Source organism: Lathyrus oleraceus, chromosome 5 (assembly GCF_024323335.1).
Source record: "Lathyrus oleraceus cultivar Zhongwan6 chromosome 5, CAAS_Psat_ZW6_1.0, whole genome shotgun sequence".
NCBI lineage: Eukaryota > Viridiplantae > Streptophyta > Magnoliopsida > Fabales > Fabaceae > Lathyrus > Lathyrus oleraceus.
In genome coordinates this window covers 55,146,879-55,166,019 of record NC_066583.1, presented here as the reverse complement: position 1 = coordinate 55,166,019, position 19,141 = coordinate 55,146,879, and the positions used below count along the sequence as shown (strand labels likewise).

The 19,141-nt window shown below is 34.1% G+C and overlaps 1 protein-coding gene and 1 pseudogene across 1 annotated transcript; both read left to right on the top strand.

Moving 5' to 3' along the window:
* Positions 1-756: 756 nt before the first annotated feature.
* On the top strand, positions 757-6,719 carry LOC127084131 (tryptophan--tRNA ligase, chloroplastic/mitochondrial). Its single transcript, XM_051024527.1, has 15 exons — positions 757-907; positions 977-1,090; positions 1,170-1,257; positions 1,370-1,411; positions 2,178-2,267; positions 2,373-2,495; positions 3,033-3,104; positions 3,334-3,446; positions 3,549-3,570; positions 3,663-3,728; positions 4,197-4,253; positions 5,408-5,454; positions 5,626-5,707; positions 5,876-5,965; positions 6,313-6,719. Exons 1-15 carry the CDS (start codon positions 858-860, stop codon positions 6,448-6,450), a joined length of 1,194 nt encoding a protein of 397 aa, XP_050880484.1. The 5' UTR covers positions 757-857; the 3' UTR covers positions 6,451-6,719.
* A 10,902-nt stretch (positions 6,720-17,621) lies between these two features.
* LOC127078692 (amino acid permease 1-like) lies at positions 17,622-18,745 on the top strand (annotated as a pseudogene).
* The last annotated feature ends 396 nt before the right edge of the window (positions 18,746-19,141 follow it).

Here is a 19,141-nt window from a genome sequence, read left to right as displayed (position 1 = left end):
GTGTGACATGAGAGGTTTTTCGAATCATACCCCTCTATTAGGATATTCACCCTTAGCTTATAATAACTGTTCTGTGTTGTTTTTTCTTTTAGCCATCAGGGTTCCACTCAAGAAGCCACTAATCAAAAGGCCAGTCGAATCGAAGACTGAGGGAGGCAGCAAGTCCACAAAGGTACACCTCTATCTTACCCATCACTATTTGTTATATATAATGGTATTAAAATAAAAATTTGGTTTAAATGATAATTCTAAAAAAAATATTTTAAATATTTCATGGATATTAAAATTAAAAAAAAACATTTAATTTTTGTTTCAATTAGCTTTTCACAAAAATCATTTTTAAAATATAACTTTTAAAAAAATTATAATTTCGAATATATTTTAATCTTTAATAATATATATTTATATTATAAGATATCAAAATTGATCTTTCAATTTTAATAACTATAAATTTTTTAAAATAAAATATAATAATAATATACTTTTTTTTTTTAAGTTAAGACAAACATCATCCTATATTAAACTATAAAAATCATTAAAGAAAACGGTTGAAACAAATATTTTGGTTTAATAACGCATTTCATTTTAAAGAAATGTAGTACTATAACAAAATCAAACTTTGTCAGAAACGAAACACAGGATTAGAGGGAAAAAAAGAAAGACTGACACGTGGCCTATTTTAGAGCACAAGATTAATCGGATGGACAAGATCGTTTGAAAGACACATACCGTTCCCGCCTCAAAGCAGTGAATCCAGATCTTTTCAGTTCAACCACAACCGTTTATCTCATCTCATTTTGACATATATCGAAAGCGAATACAATCAACATTCAAAGGTGCAGTGCGCAGAAGAGAAGATGGGTGTTCTTTCTCAGTACGCGGTTCCGTCATGCTTCATTCCTTCACTGTACGGTATACACTCACTCATTTCACTCTCTTTCTTATCCTCTCTTTTGATTTTCATTACATCAAACAGGTCGTGTGCAGCTTCCACGCTCCTTCGTTCTCGCCTCAGAACCACCATTCGATGCTGCACCACTCTATCCTCTACCTCTCCCGAAACTCCAACACCTACCTCAACCTCTATCAAGTAATTCACATTCAATTCAATTCTTATTTCAATTTTACGTTTATTCAACTAACTAACTAACTAGCTTCTTTTTCCACAGGAAACGAGTTGCCTCGGGAGTTCAACCTACCGGCTCAATTCACCTTGGAAATTATTTCGGCGCCATCAAGAATTGGGTCGCTCTTCAGGTTTGAAAATTTATCTTGTTAAATTTCTTAATTCATGTTTTTTTCATAAATCACACGCATATTAAAACTGTATAATTTTAAGAATTAACATTACTTTTTCAATTTGTTGCAGGATGTGTATGATACTCTTTACTTCATTGTGGATCTGCATGCGGTATGTCCATATTTCTTCTGCTAATAACTAAACTTATATAACTCCTGATGATGATTTTTTTCGTTCCTTTTTGTTGTTTTTGAGCTACAGGTCCGAGGTCATATAACTAGATCTTTTGGTATGCATTGTAATGTGAAAATCAAAGGATTTTTTTTTTTTGAATATTTCATAATTTTCCCTCTAATTGTGCTGCTTATGAGCTTTAGCGAGTTTAGTATTCCGCAAGCGTGGACTTTCTATTGGGTCGTTCGCTATTTCTTGGACAAATGTAGACTGGCTTTATAACTAGGTTAATTAGTTTTAGGTTTCTTGTCAATTAGACTGAGTAGGCCAAACAAATTAACATATTTGTTTATTGATGAGGATATATAGATCTAGAGTAGTTTAAGCCACCTTTGTGCTTGTTTAGATTTCCATTTCTGTTTTTAGTTGAAATTTCATCCAAATTTCTCACAAATAAAATTTGTTTAGAATGTAAGTAGTAGCTCGACTTGTAGGTCAAAGATGTACCACATATAAAACATGGTCAGTGGAAATCACATGCGCACAAACTATGCAACACTGTCATAGAAATATTTGAAGGGTCCACACTTCACGGTTCCACCTTAAAACACACTGCGGTTAATTGTATTGGTTTCTGGAAAGGAATTTTAGGACTAACTTTTTGCACTTCATTGTACTTACTTATTAAAGCCAACTTCCATGTTTTATTTAGACATTGAATAATAATGTCCCATTTCTCACCCCTTCAGATTTTCTCACACAGATTACATTACCTCACGACAGAGAACAACTAACTAAGGATACAAAATCAACTGCAGCTATTTACTTGGCATGTGGGGTGGATCCTTCAAAGGTTCTTTACTACATTTGCTCAGATTTTTTTAAGAAATAATATTTATGGTGGAAATGCCGGAACCTTTGTCCACTGAGGATAAAGGACATTCATTTATGCAAACAGGCTTCAGTTTTTGTCCAGTCTCATGTCCGTGCACATGTAGAATTGATGTGGTTGCTAAGTTCCATAACACCAATCGGCTGGTTGAACAGAATGATACAGTTTAAAGAGAAGTCTCGCAAGGCGGTGCGTTTATAGCTGTATGCATTTCTAATTTCCATTTTTAGTTTATTTAGTATTTTTGCTGTTTTGTTGATCTAGTTTGCTTTGCATAATAATAATTTTTAATTCTTTCATTCTTTCTAACAAGTCAACAACAGTACATTTCCTTCTTGACAGTGGTCTTTCCAAAGGAAATAAATAATTATCACACACGTGCGTATACACATGAACACATTAAAGCAGGGAATGAAAAAAGTTATTCATAATTAAGTATAAAGAAGATTTGTGTTCAGAAAGAAGTTGTTAATAATCGCTCTTCAGCTAAAGTAAGGAAACAGTTTGTGTTCAGATGTTTAGGCCTTGATAGCCGGTGAAGACTATTCTAAATTATTATCATCTAAATTTGTTTCTACTTTATTTCCATATGATTGTACTATGTTGCTTGTTTTAAGCCAGTGTAGATTTGCTAAACCAAGACCTTTTGTTTTTTAATCTTTTCCTCAAATTGTCTTTTATTATTCATTCATCCAAATAACTTATTCTTTTGGAATTTAATTTTAGGGAGACGATGAAGTTGGGGTTGCTCTTTTGACTTATCCTGTTCTGATGGCTTCTGATATACTTCTATATCAGGTGGTTTTTTTACACTATTCCTCATGGAATTTTACAATAAACAGTTTATGTTCTATCTTATATTCCCCCTGATTTACTATGTAATAGCGAAAGTTGAAAACCTAGTAAATATGCTAGTGTTACTTAATTTGATTGTAACCTTGCTTGATTAGTTGTTGGAACCTTTGATATGCATTCTATTTACCTTGAGTTAGTATAATTCTTATAAAATTGCAGCATGCATCTGCAGACTGATTTTGTGCCTGTTGGTGAAGATCAAAAGCAGCATTTGGAGTTGACCCGTGACTTAGCTGAACGGGTTAATAATTTATATGGAGGAAGGAAGTGGAAAAAATTAGGCGGGTGAGGAACTATTTTTAGATCAGACATAACCATCCATTATTTAGCTTATTTTTTAGATTTATGTTAGGCTTGACCATTCTTTATTTTGTACATGTATGACAGGCGAGGTGGTGCTTTATTTAAGGCAAGTTATATTTCACCCCATTTGAACGAGCTGAAGAATTAAAATGCATTTAAAATGTTTTTTTCTTTCTAACAGGGTTTTATGGCATATAGGTTCCAGAGCCCCTCATACCTCCAACTGGAGCCCGAATTATGTCCCTAACTGATGGCCTGTCAAAGGTTTGTCCAATATTTCCACTTTCCCTTGCTTATGTGCGCGCAGGAAAAGATGCAGAATATACTGTCTCTCTTCCTAAATATAAGTCCGAGTTGAATTTTTCCTTAAACATTAGTCTTATTTCAAATTATTAGACGCATTAATTATTATTATTAATTTTAAAATACACCTCTAATTATTACTAGTAAGTTGTGTATTGGGAGATGAGAAGTCAGAGTTAAACACATTTATAACAGTACTTTAAGAACATCTATTCTATACATAGAATATACACATTAAATACACTTCCTACTTTTTCAATATATGTGAAATCACAAAAAAAGTGAATTAATAAGAGACAAGTAGTATTGTATGATAATAATAACATTGTGTGCTATGGGTGGCGTTTGCTTGGGAATTGAACTGCAAAACTTTATTTTTTGATTTGAGTATTAGTTTATTCTGACACTATCACGGGTTCAATTTTATAGATGTCAAAGTCTGCACCTTCTGATCAATCTAGAATCAATATTCTTGATCCTAAAGATGTAAGTAATTATATTCACAAGAAACAATTTTCTTATGTTATTTATTTATTTTTGTAGGTCTTGTTGGACACGGTGTATATGTTTGTTTTCTGAACTGTTTGCATTTAATCTATGTTGAAATTTTTTGTTACTTTGTAATCGGTTGATGTTAGAGGCAGCAATTGTGATTTTCACTCTATATGGGGAGTGTGGTATCTGATAATGAGCGTTGTTTTGCTGGCCTGTAGTATTCAGTTATAAAAAAAATATCGAGGTTACATCAGTATAAACATGCAAATTTGATTTTAATTTTGAAACAAATGTATGAATTTGATCGAATTTTGATGGATCGATTGTCAGTTCCTACTATGATTGAATCCTCATCCTGGTTTCTGCAAATTTTATTTAGATAGTTTTAACACTTGCAAAGTTGTATGGGATTGAGTGCGGCCTGGGTTTGAGTACCGAAATGGGGTGCTTTTTATGAGGGTAGGTTGGTGATATCAGCTCCGTCGAAGCTAGTACCAAAGTTACTCCATGAATCCATACTGCGCCTCAGGGAGGACATTCCGGGTTCTACCGGACATATAGAAGATTGGCAACTAATGTGTATTGGATAGGGATGAAGGGGAAGATCCAAGAATTTGTGAGGTCATGCGACATCTGCCAGTGGAAAAAGTATCTAGCCACGACGTCTGGAGGGCTGTTGCAGCCACTGTCATTGCCGGAAGCTACATGGGAGGAAGTGTCAATGGATTTTATCACCAGACTTCCAAAATCCAAGGGATTAGAAGCCGTGTTTGTGGTGGTTGACAGGCTGTCTAAATATAGCTACTTCATACTGCTCAAACATCCCTACACTGCTAAAACACATTCGACAACAAAGAACTTGAGGCCCAAAGCTGCGAAAGCAGAGCACAAATCTACTCAATTTGATCCCATTCTCCATTTCATACCTGACTCCTTGGAATTTAGCACATGATTTACATATTATATGATTATGTGGATTTAAATTAAATATAATTCTATCACCCATATTGAATGAAGCAATTTTTTGCAACTTACATATTGATATATGGTTAAATTGCCTATCAATATAAGATAAATTTTCTATTTGCTCTGCAGATCTTAATTTTCCTCTCTCTTTCTCAGAGTTTACTTATTTTGTTTTGTAGCTTATAGCAAACAAGATCAAACGTTGCAAAACTGATTCATTTCCAAGGTTAGTATTGTTATTATCCCATTTTTAATGATAGTTAAATAATGCTCATGGTCCTTGGAGGCTTCCTATAAATGCCTACTTTTTTCTTCATTTACTCGTTTTCTATAAATGTTTTCAATTTTTTTGGTTTGTAAGCTCTTAATTGTTTATGTACTATGGTGAATCTAACAGCTTGGAAATCGACAATCCTGAGAGACCTGAATGTAATAATCTTCTTTCCATATACCAGCTCGCTTCTGGAAAGACAAAAGAGGTCAGAAATGGATTATATTTTCGTTTCATTTATAATTGCTAAGTTGTCTTCTTCCAAAAAATTGTTTTGTTGTCAGTATTTCTTCAAAGCATTTCCGAGTCAAGCAGTGATATTTGACTTCCTAACATTTACAGAGATATTCTATCTGATGCCAACTTTTGTGTACAGGAAATTGTGCAAGAATGCCAAAACATGAACTGGGGCACATTCAAACCTCTTTTAACAGATGCCTTGATTGACCATTTGCAACCCATTCAGGTTCCAAATACTAAATTTGACCTTTGCTAAGATTGTTTTGGATCAACAATAATGACTGTTTATTGTTTAATCTTGCACATATTATACAAGTTTATTTGGATAGTTCTAGTTTTTAATGGCCCATTCTGAAGGGATAATTTTTTTGGATTGGAGACTAGGAAATCAGAACATTGGTGAAAATCTTCCTTGCGAAGGGACTGCGACAAATATGACTGCATAGTCGCAATTAATATTTCTCTATAAATGATTTGATATTTTCTCAGTGTGATTTCCATGGTATATGCTTACATAGTGCTATAACAATCATTGCTGAATATGGTGATGCATTACATTCATATTTTCAACAGGCTCGGTATGAAGAACTCATGTCAGATTCAGGTTATTTAGACCAAGTATTAGGAGAAGGTGCTAGAAATGCTGCAGATATAGCGGATGCTACGCTTCATAATGTTTACCAAGCAATGGGATTTTCGAGGAGACATTGATGGACGACACAAAGCAAATATAAGCTATAAGATTCGTGAGATGGCCACTAACTATTGTATGATTTATCATCAACCTCGGTTATTTTGTAGTAATCATCAAGGCGCGCCATAATAGTTGACTGCCGGAAGTCTGGAAGACTATTTGATGCAAAGCCTAAAGGTTTCGTGTATTCTTTTGATCCAATTTTCTAGATTTCATTTTGGTTTATTCTCAATGACTATGCTTATTGAATTCTTTTCTAGTATAATTGTTTTCATTCTCATTCTCAGCCATTGTTTATTCATATCGGAATCCAAATTAGTACAATAATAATCCCCCCTTATGAATGATCTATTTGGAATAAAAGAATATTTTAAAATAAATGATTTATTTTAATTTTTAATGTATTTTTTTTTAATTTTTTTTATCCTTTAATTAATATTACTTTCATCATTTCTAATATATAATAAGAGTATTTTAATAAAAATATTATTCTCTATTTTTCATTTATTCTAATCTATATGAAATAGTCAACTGAATCACTCATCGTGGGATGGAAAGTGGGATGAAAAAAAAGAGTATCACATATTGAAATAATATTAAGTCAAATTAATACGGTTCCATTGAAGGCAATAAGAGTTCCCTTCCCTTTTCCTCCGTTAGTGATTTATTTAAAATAAAATAGTATTTTAAAATAAATAATTCATTTTAATTTTCAATGTATAAGAGTAAATATAATTATTATTTTTTATTTATTTTAATATATGTGAAATGATCAAGGTAATAATAATTTCCCTCCCTTGAACGACAGGCGTGATCATAGAAATTGCATCACTCAACACTATCTAATCATAGAAATTGCATCACTCACTAAAACGGAAAATGATAGTCTCCCCTGAGTTATTTCAATGCTGATCTTAAAATGGATTGGTATTTCACTTGAGGTAAAGTGCATTGGAGAGATGTCTCTCCCCACTAAGACATGCACCTGACATTGCTTTATTCTTTATGCTCTTCTCCACTAGCACTAATGTCAAGATGATAATAATCATTATATACTTATTCCATCTCCAATATACATTAGTTATTCTCAAGTAAAACTCAATGCCTAAGGACATACCGCTAATATTTTGCTATTTAGTTGTCAAGTAAAAGTTATCCAAATTTACTTTCTATGTTGTTTTCAAATGTCTTTTTGGTAAAAGTTAGTACTTAATAATACAAACAACAATGCATACATGCTAGGAGATGGTTTCCTTTTTTGATACAAATCTTCTAGATAATATGAACACAAATTGCATGAATAATTATCACCCGTCATAATGGATTCCTCTCCATCAGCAAATCCTAAAATTATATTATTAAATTTCTCTCAAATTACTCCAAATTCAAGTAGGAACTACGTTGTCTTAATTGTGATTCAAGTAGGAATTACATTGTCTTAATTGACTAAAATGTTGGAATACTTTAATATTTAGGTACATTATAATAATAATGTTATTATTTTAAGAATTTCAATTGATTAATAATTAAATTAAATAGTTAAGTAAATCAATTTTTTATTTTAATAATTTATTAATTAATATGAACTCAAATATAATTGAATATCAAGATGACTCATTTAAAAACATTTCATTGTAATGGATAGTATATGATTTGAAGTTAAACTTTGCTCTATGCACTCAAATTATATGTTATTTTATAATTTTATATAAATTAAAAAATATAGTGAATATTGTATGAACGATAATATTTGTAAATCATTAATAATAAATAATTGGAAAATGTTATGGAGATTTGTTAGAGATGAAGTGAAGATTTATATGAACAAATGCAATTTCGGTATTACCATAAAATTTAAGTTGAATTTAATGTAATTCGATTTTTTTTGGATGCAACTAGAATAAATCCAATATGTTTATCTCCCTAAACTGCATGGTTTAATTTTTTTACTCTCAATTGTCTATTGCATAAAAATATTGAAGGATTAATTGAAAAACAAATTTCATATTCATTCTGATCAAACTAATATCATTAATTGACTAACATTCAAAGTAAATTCACTTTGTTGTAGTGCAAATTCAAACCAACCATACTAAACAAATTTGTCGAGAAGTTTAGTGTAATCAAATGTTGTGGGGACTCGAACATGCAACTTTGTTTTTATGTTATTGCACACTAATATAGGGATGTCAACAAAGCAAGAAATGTGCGGAAGATGCTTCTTTGTTTAATGGATGGTTTTGGTTGTAGGGAACTAGTTGACAACAACAAAACAACACATATTATAACGGTGGTAGTGGGTGTAGGATGTTAGAACAACAACATTGTGACGATGAATTCTTCTGGTGCAACAATGACAATGTTATGACAGAATGGTACACACACTTGTATATAGAAAACTTGAAATATAAAAAAGAGAGTAATGTAGAGATTGTTCTCATTAAAAGTTTCAGATTACACAATATTATTTATATACATTTCATAACTACTTACAAAGCAAGTTATCCATACATGAGTAACCAACAAACTTGTAACAAACTTTCGAAAAACTGTTAAAATACAATTATGGATTATATTTCAACACTTCCCCTTAATTCTTAATTGTTGAACACTTATAACACCAAGTTGCTTTCTCAAGAACTCAAATCTGTCAAGCTTTAAGGTATTTCTAAAACCATCTGCTAGTTGTACTTCAGTTGGACAATATTGTACCTCAATCATTCCATTGCTCACCTTCTCTCGAATGAAATGGAATCCCGTGTTTATATGTTTACTTATGCCATGTGAGATTGAATTTTTTGCAAGGCTGATTGTTGACTTGTTGTCAATTCTGAGTATTAGAGGTTTCATCACTTCACACCTTAGCTCCTTTATCACTGAATTCAACCACATTGCTTGACAGGTTGCAAATGTTCCTGCTATATATTCTGCCTCACAGGATGAAAGAGCAATTACTGGTTGCTTCTTTGTACACAATGATATGGCTGCTTCATTGAACTTGAATACATAGCCAAATGTGCTTCTTCATTGAACTTGAATACATAGCCAAATGTGCTTCTCCTGTTTATGATGTCTCCACACCAATCACTATTTAAGGATCCAATGAGTTCACTTATGTCACCTTTACTTCTATTAGGGAATAGCAGTCCATACTCCTTTGTGCCTTTTACATACTTAAGTATCCTTTTAGCAGCTATCATTTGAGTCTTTCTTGGATCATGCATGAATTTGCTAATCACAATGACTGAGTAGCAAATGTATGGCCCGCTGTTGCACAAATACCTCAATGAACCAACCATTTTTCTGAACACTGTTGGATCAACTCTTTCTTCCTCACTGCATTCATCAATCTTTGAGTTTGTCTAGGATGGATTTGAAATTAAATTGCAGCTATTCATTTCAAATTTATCAAGCAATTCACCTATGTACTTCTGCTGATGCATCACTATTCCTGTCTTCATCTTCAGAAATTTCATTCCTAGAAAGAATGAGAGTTCACCTAGATCAGTCATTTCAAATTCTGATTTCAACTTGTTTTTAACTTTTTCAATCTCTGATGTTTTGCTCCCAGTGATTAGCAAATCATCAACATATAGGTAGATTATCATGGTTTCTTCTTTACTTGAGCTTTGCACATAAACACCAAACTCTGCGAACACTTTTTGAAACCTATTTGAGTGAGAAACTGATCAATCCTCTTGTTCCAGGCTCGAGGGGTCTGCTTCAAACCATACAGAGCCTTATGTAGTCTATACACCATGTTCTCTTTGCCTTGTACTTCATAACCAGGAGGTTGTGAAACAAACATAACCTATTCAAACGGACCATTTAGAAAGGAAGACTTTACATCTAAATGATAAAGTGACCACCTTCTCTTGCAAGCTAGAGCCACTACTAGTCTTACAGTTTCAAGCCTTACAACTGGAGAAAACACTTCATTGTAGCCAGTGCCATGTTTTTGTAAGAACCCTTTAGCCACAAACCTGATCTTATGTTTTGAAATTTTCCCATCAGGATTTAATTTCAATTTGAAAACCCACTTCACATCTATCTTCTTTTTCTTGTCTGGTAAGTTAACTAGCTCCCACATGTGATTCTTCTCAATTGATTGAAGTTCCTCCATCATGGCTTTCTTCCATGCACGTATCTTCAATGGTTCTTCAAAGTTGAGAGGTTCAGAATCTGCTAATAATGCAAAGTGAATGATATCACCTTCATCATTTACTGCATTATCAGAAATCACAACATAGTCACCCAACCTTCTTGGAGCTTGTCTGATTCTTTGAGGTCTCACAGTTGCTTCCACTCCTTCATGCTCATCTGCATCAATATTATTCACTTCTTCATTGTCTGACTCATCTGCATCATCATTGTTTACTGATTCGTCACTTGAATCAGGATAAATGTAGGTTTGTTGACTCTCTTCACTGTATACTGGTTCATCTTCCAATTTCCAATTCTCAGCCACATTCACAATTACATCTCTACTGATATGTACCTTTTGACTAACAGGATTATAAAACTTATAGGCACCTGTAGGATGGTAGCCTATAAGTATCATAATTTCACTCTTATCTTCTAGCTTACTTCTTCTAACATCTGGTACATGTTTATAGCAGAAGGAGCCAAAAACCTTGAAATGCTTCACATTGGGCTTTCTTCCACACCAAGCTTCTTCAGGTATTTTTAAATTCAAACTTTTTATAGGACATTTATTCAGAATGTAAGCAGCTGTAGTGACTGCTTCACCCCAAAACTTATGTGGTAGGTGTCGCACCTCGAAAAATGGGGATACGACTTTAAGCGAAGCGCGATCGCACGCTCGCAATGATGGACTGAACAGAGTCGCCATCGAACTTTATTTATTCCTAAAAAGGAAAAGGGAAATATCGATAAAACCCAAGAAAGAACGACAATGATTATGGTCGTCGCAACCAATATCAGGGTTCGGGAGTCGGTTACGCAAGGGGAAGGTATTAGCACCCCTCACGTTCGTTGTATTCAACGGGAACCGTTTAGTTAGTTTCATTTTGAATGTTAGCTTATGTTAGTCTTCTTAAGTTATTATGAGGGAGAGAATAAAATAGAAGAGAGAAGAAATGTTTTTGGATTTTTTGACGAAGGACTAAACCTAAGTTTTTTATTAGTGGGCCTGACAAGATTTACAAATCCCGCTCCTACGTATCTCAAAAGAGAAATCAAGGCTTACGTAGTTCTGGGTAGAAAAATGTTTGTTTGTTGGTCGATTTTAGCGAAAGCTATACTGTATTAATCAACGAAAACATTGTTTTACCCAAAACAGATGAGGAGTGGACGCATACCACACATCGAACGGATTTATAAATCTACATTCGGAAAAGCGTCACTTATCTCCACTCAACAATCGTGGCCGAAACATTATTTTGCATCACCTTAAGACAATATATCTTTCGTTTATGAAAGAGGTTTTTGATTAATCGCACGATGGCGAGAAAGAGTTTGATTGGTTGGATGTATTTTTGAGTGATAGCGAGAACTTGGATGAGCGAGATATCCATCTCGAATCCTAGTCTCAGGAGTGCACGGTATACACCATGTTCCATTTCCATCTTTATTGGCAAAAATGTTTAATAAAGATTAAGTATTTTTAGGTTTGATTGAGAAAGGGTTTGAAGAAACCGCATTGACAATTTTAGACAATGGCGAGAGCTAAGATAAGCAAGGCATCCACCTTGAATCTTAATCTCAGGAGTGCACGGTATACACCATGTTCCATTTCCATCTTTATTGAAAAGGTGTTGAATAAGGATTAAGTATTTTTTGAGTTTGAAAGACGAATATTTGAGAATGAGGCATAAGCCCTAAGACCAAAAATTCAGGGTTCTACTGGAATGCTAACCCAAGACCTGCATAACCCAAACCATAACAATCATTAAGCTGCCTTTTAAAACCTTAAAACCATTCCAATTTTCACTGCAGTAAACACAGGTAATTAGCAAAGGCAGTAAAATTTTGAAATATCCCAAAAGGGATTGAGACAAAATTCAAAGAAGAAAGTGTAGGTATGTGTTACCTTTTTCGAATTTAACATCAAATAGGGCAATCCAAACTGAGCATACCGAAAGGGTTTCGCAGAGATACCTGTTTCGATCTCCATAAGCCAACCTGAAAACCCTAGGTAGTGAGTATAAAAAGGTCGAAGCGGAGGCGAGAAGAGGAGGCGACCACAAAGAAAAACCCTAAATCTAGGCGACCAAGACGAAAAAAAACCCTAATTCAAAAACGGCGGAAAAAACCTAGAGCTAGAAAGATTGAAGCGGTGAAAGAGACGAACCTCAAAAGGAAAACTTTGAAGTAAAGAAAGCAGATCCAAGCCTCACCGTCACCACCGAAGGTGAGCTTTATTTGTTTGAATCTCTTAAAAGCCATGGATTTCTTGCATGTATTGTGAGGTAGGTGCGAAGGTTTGAGGAAACGAGCGTTTGAGAGAGAGAGGTGCACGATTGAGAAGATGATCGATTGAGAGAGAGAGGACGAGATTGAGGGAGTGAGGACGATGAAGGATTTCTGGGTTCTGTTACTGTTGCTCCCACTTTCTCTTCTTTTATTTATTTAAAAAAAAACAAACATTTAAACCATTTAAAAACTTAATACGTTTAGTCTTCCTTTGCTTTTTTATTATTATTAAATAGTAATGTATTGTTTTTTGTGTTCCCTATTAATTTACTAGTTATTAGTCTCTTGAACCCAACAGTCAGGCGGCTAAGGTCACCCTTTGGGATTCCTCCATTATCTTAATTAGTCGTCCATTAATAGACCACCTTATGTTAGTTTTTTATTTTAATTTTTATTTTAGTTTATTCTGGTTTATATATTCCAGTTGTTAATAAGGTAACAAATGATCATAAGTGGCCTAGTCGAGAGGGAGTTGGTTTCACTTTCTTTAATGGGATGGGTTCGATACTTGGGGATAGTAAATCTTCATGTTTCTATTTATTATGCTTACTATTTCATTCAATTTTTTATATAACTTCTACTATTTATTTTACCTTTATATTTTTATTAATTTAATTTAATCGTTATTTAGTTGTTTATATTTTCAAATGTTTACTTTTTAGATTTAATTAATGGTTGACTTCCCGATATTGGGTTTTATTCGACTAGTCGACTTTTGTGTGTTAGTTAATTTAATTAGGTTATTGGTATCCATGTTCATACCTTTACACATGTAAATAATTATATTCAATTCACTAAGCTTTCGATTTTAAATTTCACTAACTTTCCATAGTTTCGACATTTAATTCCATTTCCTCCCATTAGAGTCTAGCATTCTGGTGGGAACTTGATTATATATATATATAATTAATTCGATATACATATAAAAATTGTAAAATTAATTTTATCCCTATAATATAATTTTATTTTCAAACTATCTTTACAACCCGATTAAATTCCTTTTTTTTAAAAAACATGAAAGAAGAGGACCAGTCGAATCTTGCATTCCGGTGGGAACCCTCGAATAATCCATCTTGAGCCTCGCGTTTTGAATTAACCGTTCATTCCTTCCTTTCATTCTTAAAACACTCAATAATTAACTTGGACAAAGAAAAGGACCGTTGGGATCAAGCATTCTGGCGTAACTATTTGAACATTTGATTCTCATCAAGTGTTCGTTGTCCATTAAATAATTTTCTTAAATAATTCGAATGAAAAAGGACCATTGGAATCTAGCATTCCAGTGGAACCCTGAATTTTTGATCTTAGGGCTTATGCCTCATTCTCAAATATTCGTCTTTCAAAACTCAAAAAATACTTAATTCCTACCTTAACACTTTTTCAATAAGGATGGAAATGGAACATGGTGTATACCGTGCACTCCTGAGTTTAAGATTCAAGGTGGATGCCTTGCTTATCTTAGCTCTCGCCATCGTCTAAAATTGTCAATGCGGTTTCTTCAAACCCTTTCTCAATCAAATTCAAAACACCTAATTCTTATTAAATACTTTTGCAAATAAGATGGAAATGGAACATGGTGTATACCGTGCACTCCTGAGACTAGGATTCGAGATGGATATCTCGCTCATCCAAGTTCTCGCCATCACTCAAAATACATCCAACCAATCAAACTCTTTCTCGCCGCCGTGCGATTAATCAAAAACCTTTTTCATAAATGAAAGATATATTGTCTTAAGGTGATGCAAAACAATGTTTCGGCCACGATTGTTGAGTCGAGATAAGTGACGCTTTTCCGAATGTAGATTTATAAATCCGTTCGATGTGTGGTATGCGTCCACTCCTCATCTGTTTTGGGTAAAACAATATTTTCGTCGATTAATACAGTATAGCTTTCGCTAAAATCGACCAACAAACAAATATTTTTCTACCCAGAACTATGTAAGCCTTGATTTCTCTTTTGAGATACGTAGGAGCAGGATTTGTAAATCTTGTCAGGCCCATTAATAAAAAACTTAGGTTTAGCCCTTCGTCAAAAATCCAAAAACATTTCTTCCCTCTTCTATTCTTTCTCTCCCTCATTATAACTTGAGAAGACTAACATAAGCTAACATTCAAAACGAAACTAACTAAATGGTTCCCGTTGAGTACAACGGACGTGAGGGGTGCCAATACCTTCCCCTTGCGTAATCGATTCCTGAACCCTGATTTGGTTGCGACGACCATAATCATTGTCATTTTGTCTTGGGTTTTATCGATATTTCCCCTTTCCTTTTTAGGAATAAATAAAGTTCGATGGCGACTCTGTTCAGTCCATCATTGCGAGCGTGCCATCGCGCTTCGCTTTAAAGTCGTATCCCCATTTTTCGAGGTGCGACAGTAGGTTTTTCTGCTTGATTATACTTCTTGCCATATTCAGTAGAGTTCTGTTTCTTCTCTCAACCAGTCCATTATGCTGAGGTGTATAAGGAGCTGTTACTTCATGCACAATACCTTGATTGACACAAAAAGTTTCAAATTTCTTTGAGGTGTATTCTCCTCCACCATAAATTCTCAAGATCTTTATAAATTTGTCACTTTCCTTTTCTATTAAGATTTTGAATTTCCCGAATACCTCTAAGGCCTCACTCTTAAGCTTGATTGTATACATCCATATCATCCTTGTAAGTTCATCAACAAATATGATGAAGTACCTGCTTCCTCTCAATGAAGGTACTTCAAAAGGACCACATATGTCTGAGTGAACTACCTGCAGTGCTACACTAGCTCTTTTAGGAGCTTCAGAAACAAAGGAGAACCTACTTTGTTTGCTTTTCATACACACTTCACAAATGGATTTCCTGTCATTTAGCTTTGGCAAGCCATACACCAGTTCTTTAGTATCCAAGTCACTAAGACTTCTAAAGTTTAGGTGACCATACCTCTTGTGCCATAAGTCTTCAACATCTTCATTCACTGCTGCAGACAAGCACATCATCTTCTCACTTGAGATGTTGCATCTGCATGTTCTATTCTTTGACATGTTTGATTTTTGCACCAAATTCTTCTTTGCATCAAACAAATTCAAAGAGTCACCACCCATAGTCGCTGAGAATCCCTTCTCCACCAGTTGACCAATGCTCATGAGATTACACTTCATCTTAGGAACATATATCACATCTTCAATAATGATTCTTTTGCCAGCATTGCTTCTGATCACTATATTTCCACTACCTTCAGCTACAAGGTTTCTACTGTCAGCCAGTTTGATGCTTGTTTTCTTTCTAGTATCAAAGCTGGTCAACCACTCTCTATGTGATGTCATGTGATTAGAGCACCCAGAGTCAAGAAACCACTCTTCATTTTTATTTTTTTCATCACTGGTAGTAGCCATCAACAACACTGTGCTTGCATCCTCTTCATGAGCCAAATTTGCTTCTTTATCAATCTTTTGATCTTTCTTGAACCAACATTCATCAGCAAAATGCCCATGCTTCTCACAGTTAAAGCATTGCACTTTACTTTTGTCAAACTTCCTCTTCTTGTTTTGACCTCTGCCAAAGCCTCCTCTCCTTGAAGATTCAGTTTTGTCTACATACTTGTTCCTCCCATTGTTGGACCAATCTGCTATGCTCTTTCCCTTCTTCCTGAAATCCTTCTGATTTCCTTCTTTCTTGAAAGTTTGAACTTGGAGTGCTTGTTGAACTGATCTTTCAGAGCTTCTATCAAACACCAGGAGCTCATGTGCTTCCAGTGAGTTTTGCAATTCTTCGATTTTCATAGTTCTCACATCCTTTGCTTCTTGAATATCTACAACTATTAAATCGAACTTTGTGCTTAAAAATCTCAGCACCTTTTCTGCTACCATCTGATCTGTAATGTTCTCCCCACAAGTTTTCATTTGGTTGACAATGGCTGTTAGTTTTGAGAAGTAATCACTCACTTTTTGATCTTCTTCCATTTGCATCATCTCATACTTTCTTTTATAGGATTGTAGCTTCACTTGCTTCATCTTATCTCCACCAGTATGATAGTTTTCTAAGATATCCCATGCTTCTTTGGATCTTGTTGCTTTGGAAATTTTCTCAAAATGCTGATTGTCAACATTCTGCTGAATGTAGAACAAGGCCTTACAATCTTTCTTCTTAGCTTCCTTGTATGAATTCTTCTACGCATCAGTTAGATTCACCACGAAATCCTCATAGTCATTCTGCACAATTTCATTCACTTCTTGTGGTCCAAATAGGGATTTCATCAGTGCACTCCATCGATCCCAGTTCTTGCCATCAAGAACCAGAATATTTGATCCAAAACCATTGATATTCATCTTGCCTATCAAGAATCTATCACTCAGTGTTTTCTTTGGTTCTTCCCGTCACTTTTCACTCGTGTTTCCCTTAGATCGAACCAGGCTATAGATGCCAATTGTTAGAACAACAACACTGTGATGATGAATTCTTCTAGTGCAACAATGACAATGTTATGACAGAATGATACACACACTTGCACATAGAAAACTTGGAATAGAAGAAAGAGAGTAAAGTAGAGCTTGTTCTCATTAAAAGTTTCGGATTACACAATGTTATTTATATACATTTCATAATTGCTTACAAAGCAAGTTATCCATACATGAGCAACCAACTAACCAACTAACTTGTAACAAACTTTTTAAAAGCTGTTAAAATACAGTTATGTATTATATTTCAACACAGGAGTGTTGGCTCTAGCATAGGCAATTGCTCAACTTGGATAGATAGCCGGCATTGACGTTATGATCATGTTTTCATCTATTTCCATCTACACTTACAATCTTATAGCTGATTGTTATAGATATCCAAATCCAATTGACGACAAAAGAAACTACACTTACATGCAAGCTGTGCATGCATACCTAGGTGGAAAAATGTACGTGCTTTGTGGATTGATCCAGTATGGGAAACTTGCAGGTGTTACAGTGGGATATACTATAACTTCCTCCACAAGCATGGTGTATGTTACAACACCATCACATATATAACAAACTAAATATTACTTTATTCTATTCTTTTTTAATTTTACAGTTATGTATTTATATGACAGAGCTATAAAGAAATTAATTTGCTTCCACAAAAATGGACATGAAGCCTATTGCAAGTTTTCAAATAATCCTTATATAATTGGTTTTGGGATCTTTATGTCCAAATATCTCTATGAGCTTCACTTGGTTATGCTGCATTTGGTGATCACACCCCAAGAAATATTCTCACTGGCTTTGGATTTTATGACCCCTTCTGGTTGGTTGCCTTAGGGAATGTTTTCATTATAATTCACATGGTGGGAGCATTTCAGGTAAATGGTTTCCTCTTATTTTTGTGTGAGGTGTCAACTCAGCTGTAAGAGTTTGACTTTGTAAGCTCAAGAGACAAATGTTTAAATAATATTGGAGACAAAACTTATTTAAAAGATAACTATAGGTTAAAATTATTGATATATTATATACATGATTTTGATTTGATGATGATGTAATAAAAGATATTTATATTATGATGCAGGTGTTAGCTCAACCAATCTTCAGTTGAGATGGGTGCTAATCTGAAGTGGCCATACTCAACTTTTATAAATAAAGAATACGCGAACAAAATTGATTACTTAAAATTCAACATCAACTTGTTTCGGATAATTTGGAGGACAATATTTGTGATAGTGACCACAATTATGGCCATGGCAATGCCATTTTTTAACGAGTTTCTTTCTTTGCTTCGAGCATTTGGATTTTAGCCACTCATCATCTTCTTTCCAATACAAATACACATATCTCAGAACAAGATCGATAGATTTTCGTTGAAGTGGTGTTTGCTCCAATTATTGAGTTTTGTGTCTTTTATGATTTTAACGTGGGTTGGAATTGGAATTTTTTTATAAAAATAATCCATTTTTTAAAGAAAATTCCCAAAATATATTTGGTTTCTAAAAATTCTCAAACTACCTCACTTTTAGTTGGAGACTCCTCTTAAAAATTGAATACAGACGTCAATTGGATTGACTAGGGCAGGTACCCTAGTCAATTGGATTGACGTCAATTTTTTTTTACACTGAGGCGCCAATCCAATTGACGCCTCCTCTCAAGATATACACAGGGACATCAATCCAATTGGCTAGGGCATCTGCTCTAGCCAATCCAATTGGCGTCTGCATTCAACTTTTAAGAGAAGTCATCAATTCAATTGGCGACTCCTCCTAAAAATGGGGTAGTTTGGGATTTTTTTTTAAACCAGAAGTATTTTGGGAATTTTCTTGAAAAAGTGGGTTATTTTTGTA